The 13,749-nt window shown below is 48.3% G+C and overlaps 2 protein-coding genes across 5 annotated transcripts in view; one reads left to right on the forward strand and one right to left on the reverse strand.

Annotated features, from left to right (window-relative positions):
- Positions 1-13,749, reverse strand: part of LOC137327806 (carnitine O-palmitoyltransferase 1, liver isoform-like) — a 273,112-nt gene that overhangs the window by 137,714 nt on the left and 121,649 nt on the right. The gene's annotated exons all lie outside the window — the stretch shown is intronic.
- The window catches only part of LOC137327805 (AP-2 complex subunit alpha-2), a 95,676-nt gene that overhangs the window by 21,087 nt on the left and 60,840 nt on the right, over positions 1-13,749 (forward strand). For 2 of the 4 annotated variants that reach the window (XM_067993621.1, XM_067993623.1), the window contains exon 3: positions 10,243-10,269. The exons of the other annotated variants lie outside the window; for them this stretch is intronic. In XM_067993621.1, the coding sequence (XP_067849722.1) occupies positions 10,243-10,269 (27 nt within the window). The remainder of the gene's footprint in view (positions 1-10,242; positions 10,270-13,749) is intronic. 4 annotated transcript variants of the gene reach the window in all.

Below are 13,749 nucleotides of genomic sequence, written 5' to 3' on the forward strand. Positions count from 1 at the left end.
TTACTGTTCCTTCCTAACACTGTGCTGTGTCTGCGTTGACTGTCCCTTCCTAACATTGTGCTGTGTCTGGGTTGACTGTCCCTTCCTAACACTTCTGCGTCTGCGTTGACTGTCCCTTCCTAACACTGTGCTGTGTCTGCATTGACTTTCCCTTCCTAATATTGTGCTGTGTCTGGGTTGACTGTCCCTTCCTAACACTTCTGCGTCTGCGTTGACTGTCCCTTCCTAACACTGTGCTGTGTCTGGGTTGACTTTCCCTTCCTAATATTGTGCTGTATATTTAACTTTCCTTTTCCATATAAACCTTGTGCCTTGGGATGTAGATGTACAGCTCAGATTTTACTTCTTGTCCATTCTGTCGCTCTCAGTCTGACCAGTGCATCTACCTGGTTTGTCTCTGAAAGAAGTGGGAGTCTGCACAGTCATTAGGTCAGTGTACAATGGTCTTCTTTCTTACTTGGTTGCGTTGATTGCAGCTTCTGAGAAGCCTGTTGTATTACAAACTGACGCTTCAGACTGTTCATCCAACAGAAGTACAGACCTGAGCCACATCACAAAAACAGGGCTTCACCCTCAGCTTTTCCATTTCCCATTTCCCACTGTTGCTTGCCTTATATGATGTGGAGATGCTGGTGATGGACTGGGGTTGACAAATGTAAAGAATCTTACAACACGAGGTTATAGTCCAACAGTTTCATTTGAAAATCACAAGCTTTCGGAGATTATCTCCTTCGTCAGGTGAGTGAGTGGGATTCCTTGAACATTTCGCATTTATAGTCAGAGAACAATACCTGGTGATTACAGATAATCTTTCCAACTGCCCGTTGTCAAGGCAATCAAAGTGTTCAGACAGAGAGATGTTACCTACAGGACCACCGAATATACAAACGGCCAGAACAAAAGACAGAGAGAGAGAGGGAGAAACATCCGAAAGGAAGAGAAAGACAGAGAATGACCTGTTGTATTAAAAACAGATAACTTTTATTCGCTGGTGGGGTTACGTGTAGCGTGACATGAACCCAAGATCCCGGTTGAGGCCATCCTCATGGGTGCGGAACTTGGCTATCAATTTCTGCTCGATGATTTTGCGTTGTCGTGTGTCTCGAAGGCCGCCTTGGAGAACGCTTAACCGAAGATCGGTGGCTGAATGTCCTTGACTGCTGAAGTGTTCCCCGACTGGGAGGGAACCCTCCTGTCTGGCGATTGTTGCGCGGTGTCCGTTCATCCGTTGTCGCAGTGTCTGCATGGTCTCACCAATGTACCATGCAATGGACCCCATTGGTCTCGCGATGGACACAGAGGAATTCATCAGGAGAATGAGGCTCCGGGAATTATTCCACAAATCCCAAGATTTCAGCAGCGAACCCAATGAGATAATCAATGATCCGGAACAGGAGACAGAGGGATCCGCGGTACAGCAACCGAAGAAGAAAGAGTCAAACTGGACTCCGGAGGGTCGCTGCCCTAAGCTTGACATGTATGCTCAAGCTGTCAGGGAATGCGTCAATGCCAGATTCATCAGCCGCACTCACAAGACAGTCCAGAATGTCACCCGAGCACAACGCAACGCCATCGACGCTCTCAAGACCAACCGCAACATCGTCATCAAACCAGCGGACAAAGGAGGAGCCATCGTCATACAGAACAGGACGGACTATTGCAAAGAAGCATACCGACAACTGGACAACCAGGAACACTACAGACGGTTACCCGCAGATCCGACCAAAGAACACACCCACCAGCTCAACAAACTGATCAAGACCTTCGATCCAGACCTTCAAAGCATCCTACGCGCTCTCATCCCACATACTCCCCGCGTGGGAGACTTCTACTGCCTCCCAAAGATACACAAAGCCAACACACCCGGACGTCCTATCGTATCAGGCAACGGAACCCTGTGTGAGAACCTCTCTGGATACGTCGAGGGCATCCTGAAACCCATCGTACAGGGAACCCCCAGCTTCTGTCGCGACACTACAGACTTCCTACAAAAACTCAGTACCCACGGACCAGGAACCAGGAACACTTCTCACCAGTATCCCCCACGATGACGGCATCGCTGCAACAGCATCAATACTCAACAGCCAATCTCCAGACGCCATCCTACAACTCATCCGCTTCATCCTGGATCACAATGTCTTCACCTTCGATAACCAGTTCTTTACCCAAACACAGCTATGGGGACCAAATTCGCACCCCAATACGCCAACATTTTCATGCACAAGTTCGAGCAGGACTTCTTCACTGCACAGGACCTCCAACCAACGCTATACACCAGATACATCGACGACATTTTCTTTCTATGGACCCACGGCGAAGAATCACTGAAGAGACTACACGATAACATCAACAAGTTCCATCCCACCATCAAGCTCACCATGGACTACTCCTCAGAATCGGTTTCTTTCTTGGACACATGAATCTCCATCAAAGACGGGCACCTCAGCACCTCACTCTACCGCAAGCCCACGGACAACCTCACGATGCTCCACTTTTCCAGCTTCCACCCTAACCACGTCAAAGAGGCCATCCCCTATGGACAGGCCCTGCGAATACACAGGATCTGCTCAGACGAGGAGGAACGCGATGGACACCTACAGACGCTGAAAGACGCCCTCGTAAGAACGGGATATGACGCTCGACTCGTCGATCGACAGTTCCGACGGGCCACAGCGAAGAATTGCATAGACCTCCTCAGAAGACTAACATGGGACGCAACCAACAGAGTACCCTTCGTCGTCCAGTACTTCCCCGGAGTGGAGAAACTACGCCATGTTCTCCGCAGCCTTCAACATGTCATCGATGACGACGAACACCTCGCAAGGCCATCCCCACACCTCCACTACTTGCCTTCAAACAGCCACCCAACCTCAAACAGACCATCGTTCGCAGCAAATTACCCAGCTTTCAGGAGAAGTGTCCACGACACCACACAACCCTGCCACGGCAACCTCTGCAAGACATGCCAGATCATCGACACAGATACCACCATCACACGAGAGGACACCACCCACCAGGTACATGGTTCATACTCCTGTGACTCGGCCAACGTTGTCTACCTCATACGTTGCAGGAAAGGATGCCCTGGAGCATGGTACATTGGCGAGACCATGCAGACACTGCGACAACGGATGAACGGACACTGCGCAACAATCGCCAGACAGGAGGATTCCCTCCCAGTCGGGGAACACTTCAGCAGTCAAGGACATTCAGCCACCGATCTTCGGGTAAGCGTTCTCCAAGGCGGCCTTCGAGACAAACGACAATGCAAAATTGTCGAGCAGAAATTGATAGCCAAGTTCCTCACCCATGAGGATGGCCTCAACCGGGATCTTGGGTTCATGTCACGCTACACGTAACCCCACCAGCGAATAAAAGTTATCTGTTTTTAATACAACGGGTCATTGTCTTTCTCTTCCTTTCGGATGTTTCTCCCTCTCTCTCTCTGTCTTTTGTTCTGGCCGTTTGTATATTCGGTGGTCCTGTCGGTAACATCTCTCTGTCTGAACACTTTGATTGCCTTGACAACAGGCAGTTGGAAAGATTATCTGTAATCACCAGGTATTGTTCTCTGACTATAAATGCGAAATGTTCAAGGAATCCCACTCACTCACCTGACGAAGGAGATAATCTCCGAAAGCTTGTGATTTTCAAATGAAACTGTTGGACTATAACCTTGTGTTGTAAGATTCTTTACATTTGCCTTATATGGATAGTTAGTCATTGATACAACCATAGGTAATGCGACATAAAGGCAGCATTTGACCGATTGTGGCATCAAGGAGCCCGAGTAAAATTGAAGTCAACGGGAATCAGGGGGAAAATTCTCCATTGGTTGGAGTCATTCCTAGCACAAAGGAAGATGGTCGTGGTTGTTGGAGGCCAATCATCTCAGCCCCAGGATTTCGCTGCAGGAGTTCCTCAGGGCAATGTCCTCGGCCCAACCATCTTCAGCTGCTTCATCAATGACCTTCCCTCCATCATAAGGTCAGAAATGGGGATGTTCGCTGATGATTGCACAGTGTTCAGCTCCATTCGCAACCCCATAGATAATGAAGCAGTCCATGCCCGCATACAGCAAGACCTGGACAACATCCAGGCATGGATTGATAAGTGGCAAGTAACATTCATGCCAAACTAGTGTCAGGCAATGACCATCTCCAACAAGAGAGAGTCTGACCACCTCCCCTTGACATTCAACGGCATTACCATCACCGAATCCCCCACCATTAACATCCTGGGGGGTCACCATTAACTGGACCAGCCACATAAATACTGTGGCTACAAGAGCAGGTCAGAGGCTGGGTATTCTGTGGCGAGTGACTCACCTCCTGACTCCCCAAAGCCTTTCCACCATCTACAAGACACAAGTGAGGAGTCATGATGTGGAGATGCTGGTGATGGACTGGGGTGGACAAATGTAAGGAATCTTACAACACCAGGTTATAGTCCAACTGGACTATAACCTGGTGTTGTAAGATTCCTTACAAGTGAGGAGTGTGATGGAATACTCTCCATTTGGCTGGATGAGTGCAGCTCCAACAACACTCAAGCAGCCCGCCACCATCCAGGACAAAGCAGCCTGCTTGATTGGCACCCCATCCACTACCCTAAACATTCACTTCCTTCACCACCAGCGCACAGTGGCTGCAATGTGTACCATCTACAAGATGCACCGCAGTGACTCGCCAGGGCTCCTTTGATAGCACCTCCCAAACCCGCGACCTCTACCACCTAGAAGGACAAGGGCAGCAGGCACATGGGAACACCATCACCTGCACGTTCCCCTCCAAGTCACACACCATCCTTACTTGGAAATATATCGCCATTCCTTCATCGTCGCTGGGTCAAAATCCTGGAACTCCCGACCTTCACACACGGATTGCAGCGGTTCAAGAAGGCAGCTCACCTTCTCGAGGGCAATTAGGAATGGACAACAGATGCTGACCTTGCCAGCGACACCCACATCCCATTTAAAAAAAAGTTGGTTGCCAGTAACTGATTATCCAATCCCAGCTATTGAGAGGTTCCTCAGATTTTTTTGGGTGAAGCAGCATTGACATTGGTGCTGATTTAACCAGAGTGACTGGTTGGATTGAGAGGAGTCCAATGGGTGGAGATCTGGGATAGCGTGTTAAAACATTTGGAGGCCTGCCTGTGCAGATCAGCAATATGTTTTCCCCTTTCCTCTCTGTGTAGACCTGATCAACTCTGACACGGATGGGGAGGCCCGCATACAGAATCTAGCGCAGATATGCAGTCTTATTTCGATGCCAGTGTCCTGACTATATCCGCCCACCCTCCATGAATTGAACGGGCTGAATGCCCAGACCAAGAAGACACTGCAGAACTACTGGAAATGGTTCCAAGAATGCCACATTAATGAGATGTGCCTGGTGAAACTCCTGGGTATTGATGCACTGCACCGAGAGGTGAGGTGTGAGCCCAAAACACCAACAGCAAACTCTGCAGTCTCCATTTCCATTTATGATGATTAAGATATTGTAGCATACAAATTCTGGATCTGTATCCAATCACAAATGTAAATAGTGCGAGTGAGGTTGGCAGACCCCAACACTGGACACTAACTGATATTGTTCAAATGCTTTGGGCCTTTTGTTGGCTAGTAGACTGTCAGACAACACAATTCCAGAAGAGAGGTGGGAATGTTAAAAAATCAAAATAAATAAATGTATTAAATTAACCTTTTCATTGAGTCTGGGGTTTGGGAGTGGGTATATAGAAACATCAGCAAGCTGGTCCATTAGGGGCTGATGTACACGGCCTAACTGCAAGTAGCTTTACTGTGTATTTAACCAGTGCTGTTCCTGCCCTGGGAATGTTTGATGGGACAGTGTAGAGGGAGCTTTATTCTGTATCTAACCCGTACTGTACCTGCCCTGGGAGTGTTTGATGGGACAGTGTGGAGGGAGCTTTACTCTGTATCTAACCCGTGCTGTACCTGCCCTGGGAGTGTTTGATGGGACAGTGTGGAGGGAGCTTTACTCTGTATCTAACCCGTGCTGTACCTGCCCTGGGAGTGTTCAATGGGACAGTGTAAAGGGAGCTTTATTCTGTATCAAACCCGTGCTGTACCTGCCCTGGGAGTGTTTGATGGGACAGTGTAGAGGGAGCTTTATTCTGTATCTAACCCGTGCTGTACCTGCCCTGGGAGTGTTTGATGGGACAGTGTAGAGGGAGCTTTACTCTGTATCTAACCCGTGCTGTACCTGCCCTGGGAGTGTTTGATGGGACAGTGTAGAGGGAGCTTTACTCTATATCTAACCCGTGCTGTACCTGCCCTGGGAGTGTTTGATGGGACAGTGTAGAGGGAGCTTTATTCTGTATCTAACCCGTGCTGTACCTGCCCTGGGAGTGTTTGATGGGACAGTGTAGAGGGAGCTTTACTCTGTATCTAACCCGTGCTGTACCTGCCCTGGGAGTGTTTGATGGGACAGTGTAGAGGGAGCTTTACTCTGTATCAAACCCGTGCTGCACCTGAGCTGGGAGTGTTTGGGACAGTGTGGAGGGAGATTTACTCTGTATCTAAGCCATGCTGAACCCGTACTTAAAGTGGTGAGTTTTCAGCTGGCCTTGTCTATTTGGACACATTTAGGGGCCTGGATTACTTCACGACAATGCTACTCCATACAGCGGCTTGGTTGATAAACCCACTACATGGTACAGAGCTTGGGTAACGTGAATTGCTGAAATCCAAATCAATGACTCTGGTCCTTCTGGCCCATTGAGCTGCTCCAGCCTCCCCCCCGCCCTGGCTCCAGCCCATTGAGCTGCTCTAGCCTCCCCCCCGCCCTGGCTCCAGCCCATTGAGCTGCTCTAGCCTCCCCCCCCGCCCTGGCTCCAGCCCATTGAGCTGCTCTAGCCTCCCCCCCCGCCCTGGCTCCAGCCCATTGAGCTGCTCTAGCCTCCCCCCCCCCCCCCCCCCCCCCAGCCCTAGCTCCAGCCCATTGAGCTGCTCTAGCCTCCCCCCCCGCCCTGGCTCCAGCCCATTGAGCTGCTCTAGCCTCCCCCCCCCCCCCCCCCCCCCCGCCCTAGCTCCAGCCCATTGAGCTGCTCTAGCCTCCCCCCCACCCTGGCTCCAGCCCATTGAGCTGCTCTAGCCTCCCCCCCCCCCCCCCCCCCCCCCCGCCCTGGCTCCAGCCCATTGAGCTGCTCTAGCCTCCCCCCCCCCCCCCCCCCCGCCCTGGCTCCAGCCCATTGAGCTGCTCTAGCCTCCCCCCGCCCCCCCCCCCGCCCTAGCTCCAGCCCATTGAGCTGCTCTAGCCTCCCCCCCCCCCCCCGCCCTAGCTCCAGCCCATTGAGCTGCTCTAGCCTCCCCCCCCCCCCCCCCCCCCCCCTGCCCTGGCTCCAGCCCATTGAGCTGCTCTACCCTCCCCCCGCCCCCCCCCGCCCTAGCTCCAGCCCATTGAGCTGCTCTAGCCTCCCCCCGCCCCCCCCCGCCCTAGCTCCAGCCCATTGAGCTGCTCTAGCCTCCCCCCCCAGCCCTGGCTCCAGCCCATTGAGCTGCTCTAGACCCCCCTAGCCCCTGCTCCTGGCCCATTGAGCTGCTTTAGACCTCTTGCTCCTGGCCCATGGAGCTGCTCTGGACCCCCTTGCTCCTGGCCCATGGAGCTGCTCTGGACCCCCTTGCTCCTGGCCCATCGGCTTCTGCACTGAGTTTAAAACCTCTTTGATGTATTAAATACACCACCATCTTTGTTCCTCCTGGCTTCTCTCCCTCCAGATGAATTTTGGAGTAAATTACAAGAATTAAAGAAAGTATATTGGAACCATGGACTAAGTGCAGTGACTGGAATAGTACCAGGGAGAAGGATATATCTCTGAGGAGAGACTTGAGCTGGGAATGTTTGATGGGACAGTGTACACAAATCCCTGACCATGGCCTAAGTAACCTCTTGTACAGATTCATCACCACTTCCTTCTGTTTGTTCAATGGCCCTGATGGGAGAGTTATTGAACTAGAGGGGATGAGCTGTAATGAGTCAAATGGATTTATTTCAGCCACAACGCACCACCTTGCTGGGCGGGAGGTGGAAGTATAAGGCTGTTTCACTGAGCTCATTGTCATTGCCGTATTTACTAGAGTAGAGAAGGCTAAGACGGATGCAATGAGAGTGTTCAAAATGCTGAAAGCATTGTGGAGAAGGAGAGTGAAAGTCTTTTTTTCAGTGGTCGGTGAATTGGTAATGAGGAGGCATAGGATTAATACTAAAAATATCAAGGGTTATTAGGGTATGGAATGTCTTATCACAGGTGGCTGTTGTACCCACACCAGTATCATTTAAGTGGGAATTAGATTATCATTTGAAGAGGAAATAATATTGAAGTGTCTTGGAAAAGAGCTGGGAAATTGGATTTGAGTCGATAGCTCCAAAGTGGAGCTTGTACAGACACAGTGGGATGAACGGCTGCCCCCGTGCTGAAATCTCAATAATCGTTGCATCTAATTGTATTCTGGCTAACCCCAATGTTTTTGGCTCTATTACTTTGGTAGGTTATTCCAAACATTTCTCCCTCTTTGAGTTAAGGAGTTCTCCCTGATATCAGTTCAGAATCCTCATCCTCGCCTTCACATCCTTCATGATTGTACCTCAATATTGAGCCCTGTCTCTCAGCTCAGACCCTCCGCTGTCACTCCAGAGGCTGGAGCTCACCCCTTCCCCTTGTTAAGCACCTTGAAATGCTGTGTTTGAAACACGTCCTTTAACTAACAATTTAAATTTAATTAAGTAATTTGCAGTAGTTCTCTGGTCCTACTATCCTGCCATACTTTGAAGTAAATGCTGTATCTACGTCACCCCAGGCTCTGTCTTAGCTGTTATCGTTCTCAATTCTATAGGTTGAGCTTCTTTAATCTTTCCTCGTAGCTCATCCCTTAGCAACTTGCATTTATGTAGTTCCTGTAGCCTAACAAAACGTCCCAAAAGTTTGTGTTATCAGCGTTAAAGATGGTCTGTGAATCACTAATATTTTTGGTGCCCTATGGTTTGAGGTGTGCCCCTGACCTGGAGTAGCAGCAGGAAAGCTGAAACCAGTTAAACTATACATCTGCATTTATACCAAGAACACAAGGGCCGCTGCAGCTCGATACCTACAAAATGCACAGGCTGTGCAGTCCCAGCAGTGAAATGTCACAAACTGCTGCTCCTGTCTGTGGATCACTCTGTCAGATAGTGTCATCAACTGGCTACAAAGGTGAACGTGTAGAGTTATCCATCAGGATGGCGGGGTACACAACACAAGACGACTTTGGGGGGGTTGGTCTGGGCCTATTTGAACTTGCGGTCACCATTGGTATCAATGCTAAGAGCAGCCTGGCCTGTTTCCAGTTATTTCCAGCTGCACCCTGTACGAGAAATCCTGACTCTAGCGATTTGCATACCAAAGCAGATAAAGACTTGCCTGTGTGGAGCAGTCGTTGATTGACTTGCATTTCCGTTGTTGTGTTGCTGGTTCCCAACATGTGGGTCTTGCCAGATTGGCTAAGACTGGCGGCTAGGAGGACCCATCTGTGCAAGATGCACGGCATCAGCAGTTGGCGGCACTAACATGACAAATAAGAGCTACAACGAACGTGCCACAAGTGGGCGCGGTGACGTCTGATGATCCAACCTAACCAGTAACTCTCGTAAGCCACAAAAGCCCTGAATTAAACCAGACGAGACAGGGAGAAAGAACAAATAGCTTTCAGACAGCAACGCTGGCTGATTTTGCACCCCTCGCCTCTGGATTATCAGTGCTGGTCTCTGGATTACTAGTCAAGTGACATAACCACTACACTACCATACCCCATATTAAATGAGGGCAGGATCAGGCTTGATTGCATTGCCCCAGTATAGGCAAGTACCCAGCTGAGGTCCACTGTTGAGGCTGTCACCCTTAGAACCATACCCCAGTAACAGTCAATGAGAACAAGTGAGGTTGGGGGGGTGGGGGGAGAAACTGGCCCAAAAGAAAGTCATGTTTAAGAACAAAAATCAACTATGAAGAATTCAGGTATATTACTTTTTAAAGGCAAGCTGACTGAAAGGAGATATTGAGCCTTCCATGGGAGATATTGATTCAGTATCAAAAGAGACAGTTATGAGGCCTCGAGTGTGAGTGTGTTCAGCACCCAGTGTTCTCAGCAACACCTCCAGTTCTGCCTGCAGCATCAATGCAGCTGTTATTATTTCTGAGATTAGGTGCCTTGGCAAATTTTTCTCCTGCCCTTCTGTTTAGATCAAGAGTCTCCCTGGCTGAGATCAGGTAACAGCCTGTACAAGGATTGAACCTGGCATGCTCCTGCCTTGTATAATTCCGTATTGTACGACTATATTTACTCACTGCGATGCTGTCACTGATTCCATTTACACTCTTGGTTTGCACTTTGTGCTTTCGCTGATCGTATTTACGCTCTCGGTTTGTGCTGTCGCTGATTGTATTTACACTCTCGGTTTGTGCTGTCGCTGATTGTATTTACACTCCCGGTTTGTGCTGTCGCTGATTGTATTTATACTCTCGGTTTCTGCTCTGTGCTGTCACTGATTCTATTTGCACTCTTGGTTTGTGCTTTCACTGATTGTATTTGCATTCTTGGTTTGTGCTTTCACTGATTGTATTTACACTCGCGGTTTGTGCTGTCACTGATTGTATTTACACTCGCGGTTTGTGCTGTCACTGATTGTATTTACACTCTCGGTTTGTGCTGTCGCTGATTGTATTTACACTCTCGGTTTGTGCTGTCGCTGATTGTATTTACACTCTCGGTTTGTGCTGTCGCTGATTGTATTTACACTCTCGGTTTGTGCTTTCGCTGATTGTATTTACACTCTCGGTTTGTGCTCTCGCTGATTGTATTTACACTCTCGGTTTGTGCTGTGACTGATTGTATTTACACTCTCGGTTTGTGCTGTCGCTGATTGTATTTACACTCTCGGTTTGTGCTGTGACTGATTGTATTTACACTCTCGGTTTGTGTTTTCGCTGATTATTTACACTCTCGGTTTGTGCTTTCGCTGATTGTATTTACACTCGGTTTGTGCTGTCGCTGATTGTATTTACACTCTCGGTTTGTGCTCTGTGCTGTCGCTGATTGTATTTACACTCTCGGTTTGTGCTTTCGCTGATTGTATTTACACTCGGTTTGTGCTGTGACTGATTGTATTTACACTCTCAGTTTGTTCTGTCGCTGATTGTATTTACACTCTCGGTTTGTGCTGTGACTGATTGTATTTACACTCTCGGTTTGTGTTTTCGCTGATTGTATTTACACTCTCGGTTTGTGCTGTCGCTGATTGTATTTACACTCTCGGTTTGTGCTGTCGCTGATTGTATTTACACCCTCGGTTTGTGCTGTCGCTGATTGTATTTACACTCTCGGTTTGTGCTGTCGCTGATTGTATTTACACTCTCGGTTTGTGCTGTCGCTGATTGTATTTACACTCTCGGTTTGTGCTGTCGCTGATTGTATTTACACTCTCGGTTTGTGCTGTCGCTGATTGTATTTACACTCTCGGTTTGTGCTGTCGCTGATTGTATTTACACTCGGTTTGTGCTCTCGCTGATTGTATTTACACTCTCAGTTTCTGCTCTGTGCTGTCACTGATGGTATTTACACTCTCGGATTGTGCTGTGGCTGATTGTATTTACACTCTCGGTTTGTGCTGTCGCTGATTGTATTTACACTCTCGGTTTCTGCTCTGTGCTGTCACTGATGGTATTTACACTCTCGGATTGTGCTGTGGCTGATTGTATTTACACTCTCGGTTTGTGCTGTCGCTGATTGTATTTACACTCTCGGTTTGTGCTGTCGCTGATTGTATTTACACTCTCGGTTTGTGCTGTCGCTGATTGTATTTACACTCTCGGTTTGTGCTGTCGCTGATTGTATTTACACTCTCGGTTTGTGCTGTCGCTGATTGTATTTACACTCTCGGTTTGTGCTGTCGCTGATTGTATTTACACTCTCGGTTTGTGCTGTGACTGATTGTATTTACACTCTCGGTTTGTGCTGTGACTGATTGTATTTACACTCTCAGTTTGTTCTGTCGCTGATTGTATTTACACTCTCGGTTTGTGCTGTGACTGATTGTATTTACACTCTCGGTTTGTGTTTTCGCTGATTGTATTTACACTCTCGGTTTGTGCTGTCGCTGATTGTATTTACACTCTCGGTTTGTGCTGTCGCTGATTGTATTTACACCCTCGGTTTGTGCTGTCGCTGATTGTATTTACACTCGGTTTGTGCTGTCGCTGATTATATTTACACTCTCGGTTTGTGCTGTCGCTGATTGTATTTACACTCTCGGTTTGTGCTGTCGCTGATTGTATTTACACTCGGTTTGTGCTCTCGCTGATTGTATTTACACTCTCAGTTTCTGCTCTGTGCTGTCACTGATGGTATTTACACTCTCGGTTTGTGCTGTCGCTGATTGTATTTACACTCTCGGTTTCTGCTCTGTGCTGTCACTGATGGTATTTACACTCTCGGATTGTGCTGTGGCTGATTGTATTTACACTCTCGGTTTGTGCTGTCGCTGATTGTATTTACACTCTCGGTTTGTGCTGTCGCTGATTGTATTTACACTCTCGGTTTGTGCTGTCGCTGATTGTATTTACACTCTCGGTTTGTGCTGTCGCTGATTGTATTTACACTCTCGGTTTGTGCTGTCGCTGATTGTATTTACACTCGGTTTGTGCTCTCGCTGATTGTATTTACACTCTCAGTTTCTGCTCTGTGCTGTCACTGATGGTATTTACACTCTCGGTTTGTGCTGTCGCTGATTGTATTTACACTCTCGGTTTCTGCTCTGTGCTGTCACTGATGGTATTTACACTCTCGGATTGTGCTGTGGCTGATTGTATTTACACTCTCGGTTTGTGCTGTCGCTGATTGTATTTACACTCTCGGTTTGTGCTGTCGCTGATTGTATTTACACTCTCGGTTTGTGCTGTCGCTGATTGTATTTACACTCTCGGTTTGTGCTGTCGCTGATTGTATTTACACTCTCGGTTTGTGCTGTCGCTGATTGTATTTACACTCTCGGTTTGTGCTGTGACTGATTGTATTTACACTCTCGGTTTGTGCTGTCGCTGATTGTATTTACACTCTCGGTTTGTGCTCTGTGCTGTCGCTGATTGTATTTACACTCTCGGTTTGTGCTGTGACTGATTGTATTTACACTCTCGGTTTGTGTTTTCGCTGATTGTATTTACACTCTCGGTTTGTGCTGTCGCTGATTGTATTTACACCCTCGGTTTGTGCTGTCGCTGATTGTATTTACACTCTCGGTTTGTGTTTTCGCTGATTGTATTTACACTCTCGGTTTGTGCTGTCGCTGATTGTATTTACACTCTCGGTTTGTGCTCTCGCTGATTGTATTTACACTCTTGGTTTGTGCTGTCGCTGATTGTATTTACACTCTCGGTTTGTGCTGTCGCTGATTGTATTTACACCCTCGGTTTGTGCTGTCGCTGATTGTATTTACACTCTCGGTTTGTGCTGTCGCTGATTGTATTTACACTCTCGGTTTGTGCTGTCGCTGATTATATTTACACTCTCGGTTTGTGCTGTCGCTGATTGTATTTACACTCTCGGTTTGTGCTGTCGCTGATTGTATTTACACTCTCGGTTTGTGCTGTCGCTGATTGTATTTACACTCGGTTTGTGCTCTCGCTGATTGTATTTACACTCTCAGTTTCTGCTCTGTGCTGTCACTGATGGTATTTACACTCTCGGATTGTGCT

The sequence above is a fragment of the Heptranchias perlo genome, chromosome 12, assembly GCF_035084215.1.
Source record: "Heptranchias perlo isolate sHepPer1 chromosome 12, sHepPer1.hap1, whole genome shotgun sequence".
NCBI classification, from domain to species: Eukaryota; Metazoa; Chordata; class Chondrichthyes; order Hexanchiformes; family Hexanchidae; genus Heptranchias; species Heptranchias perlo.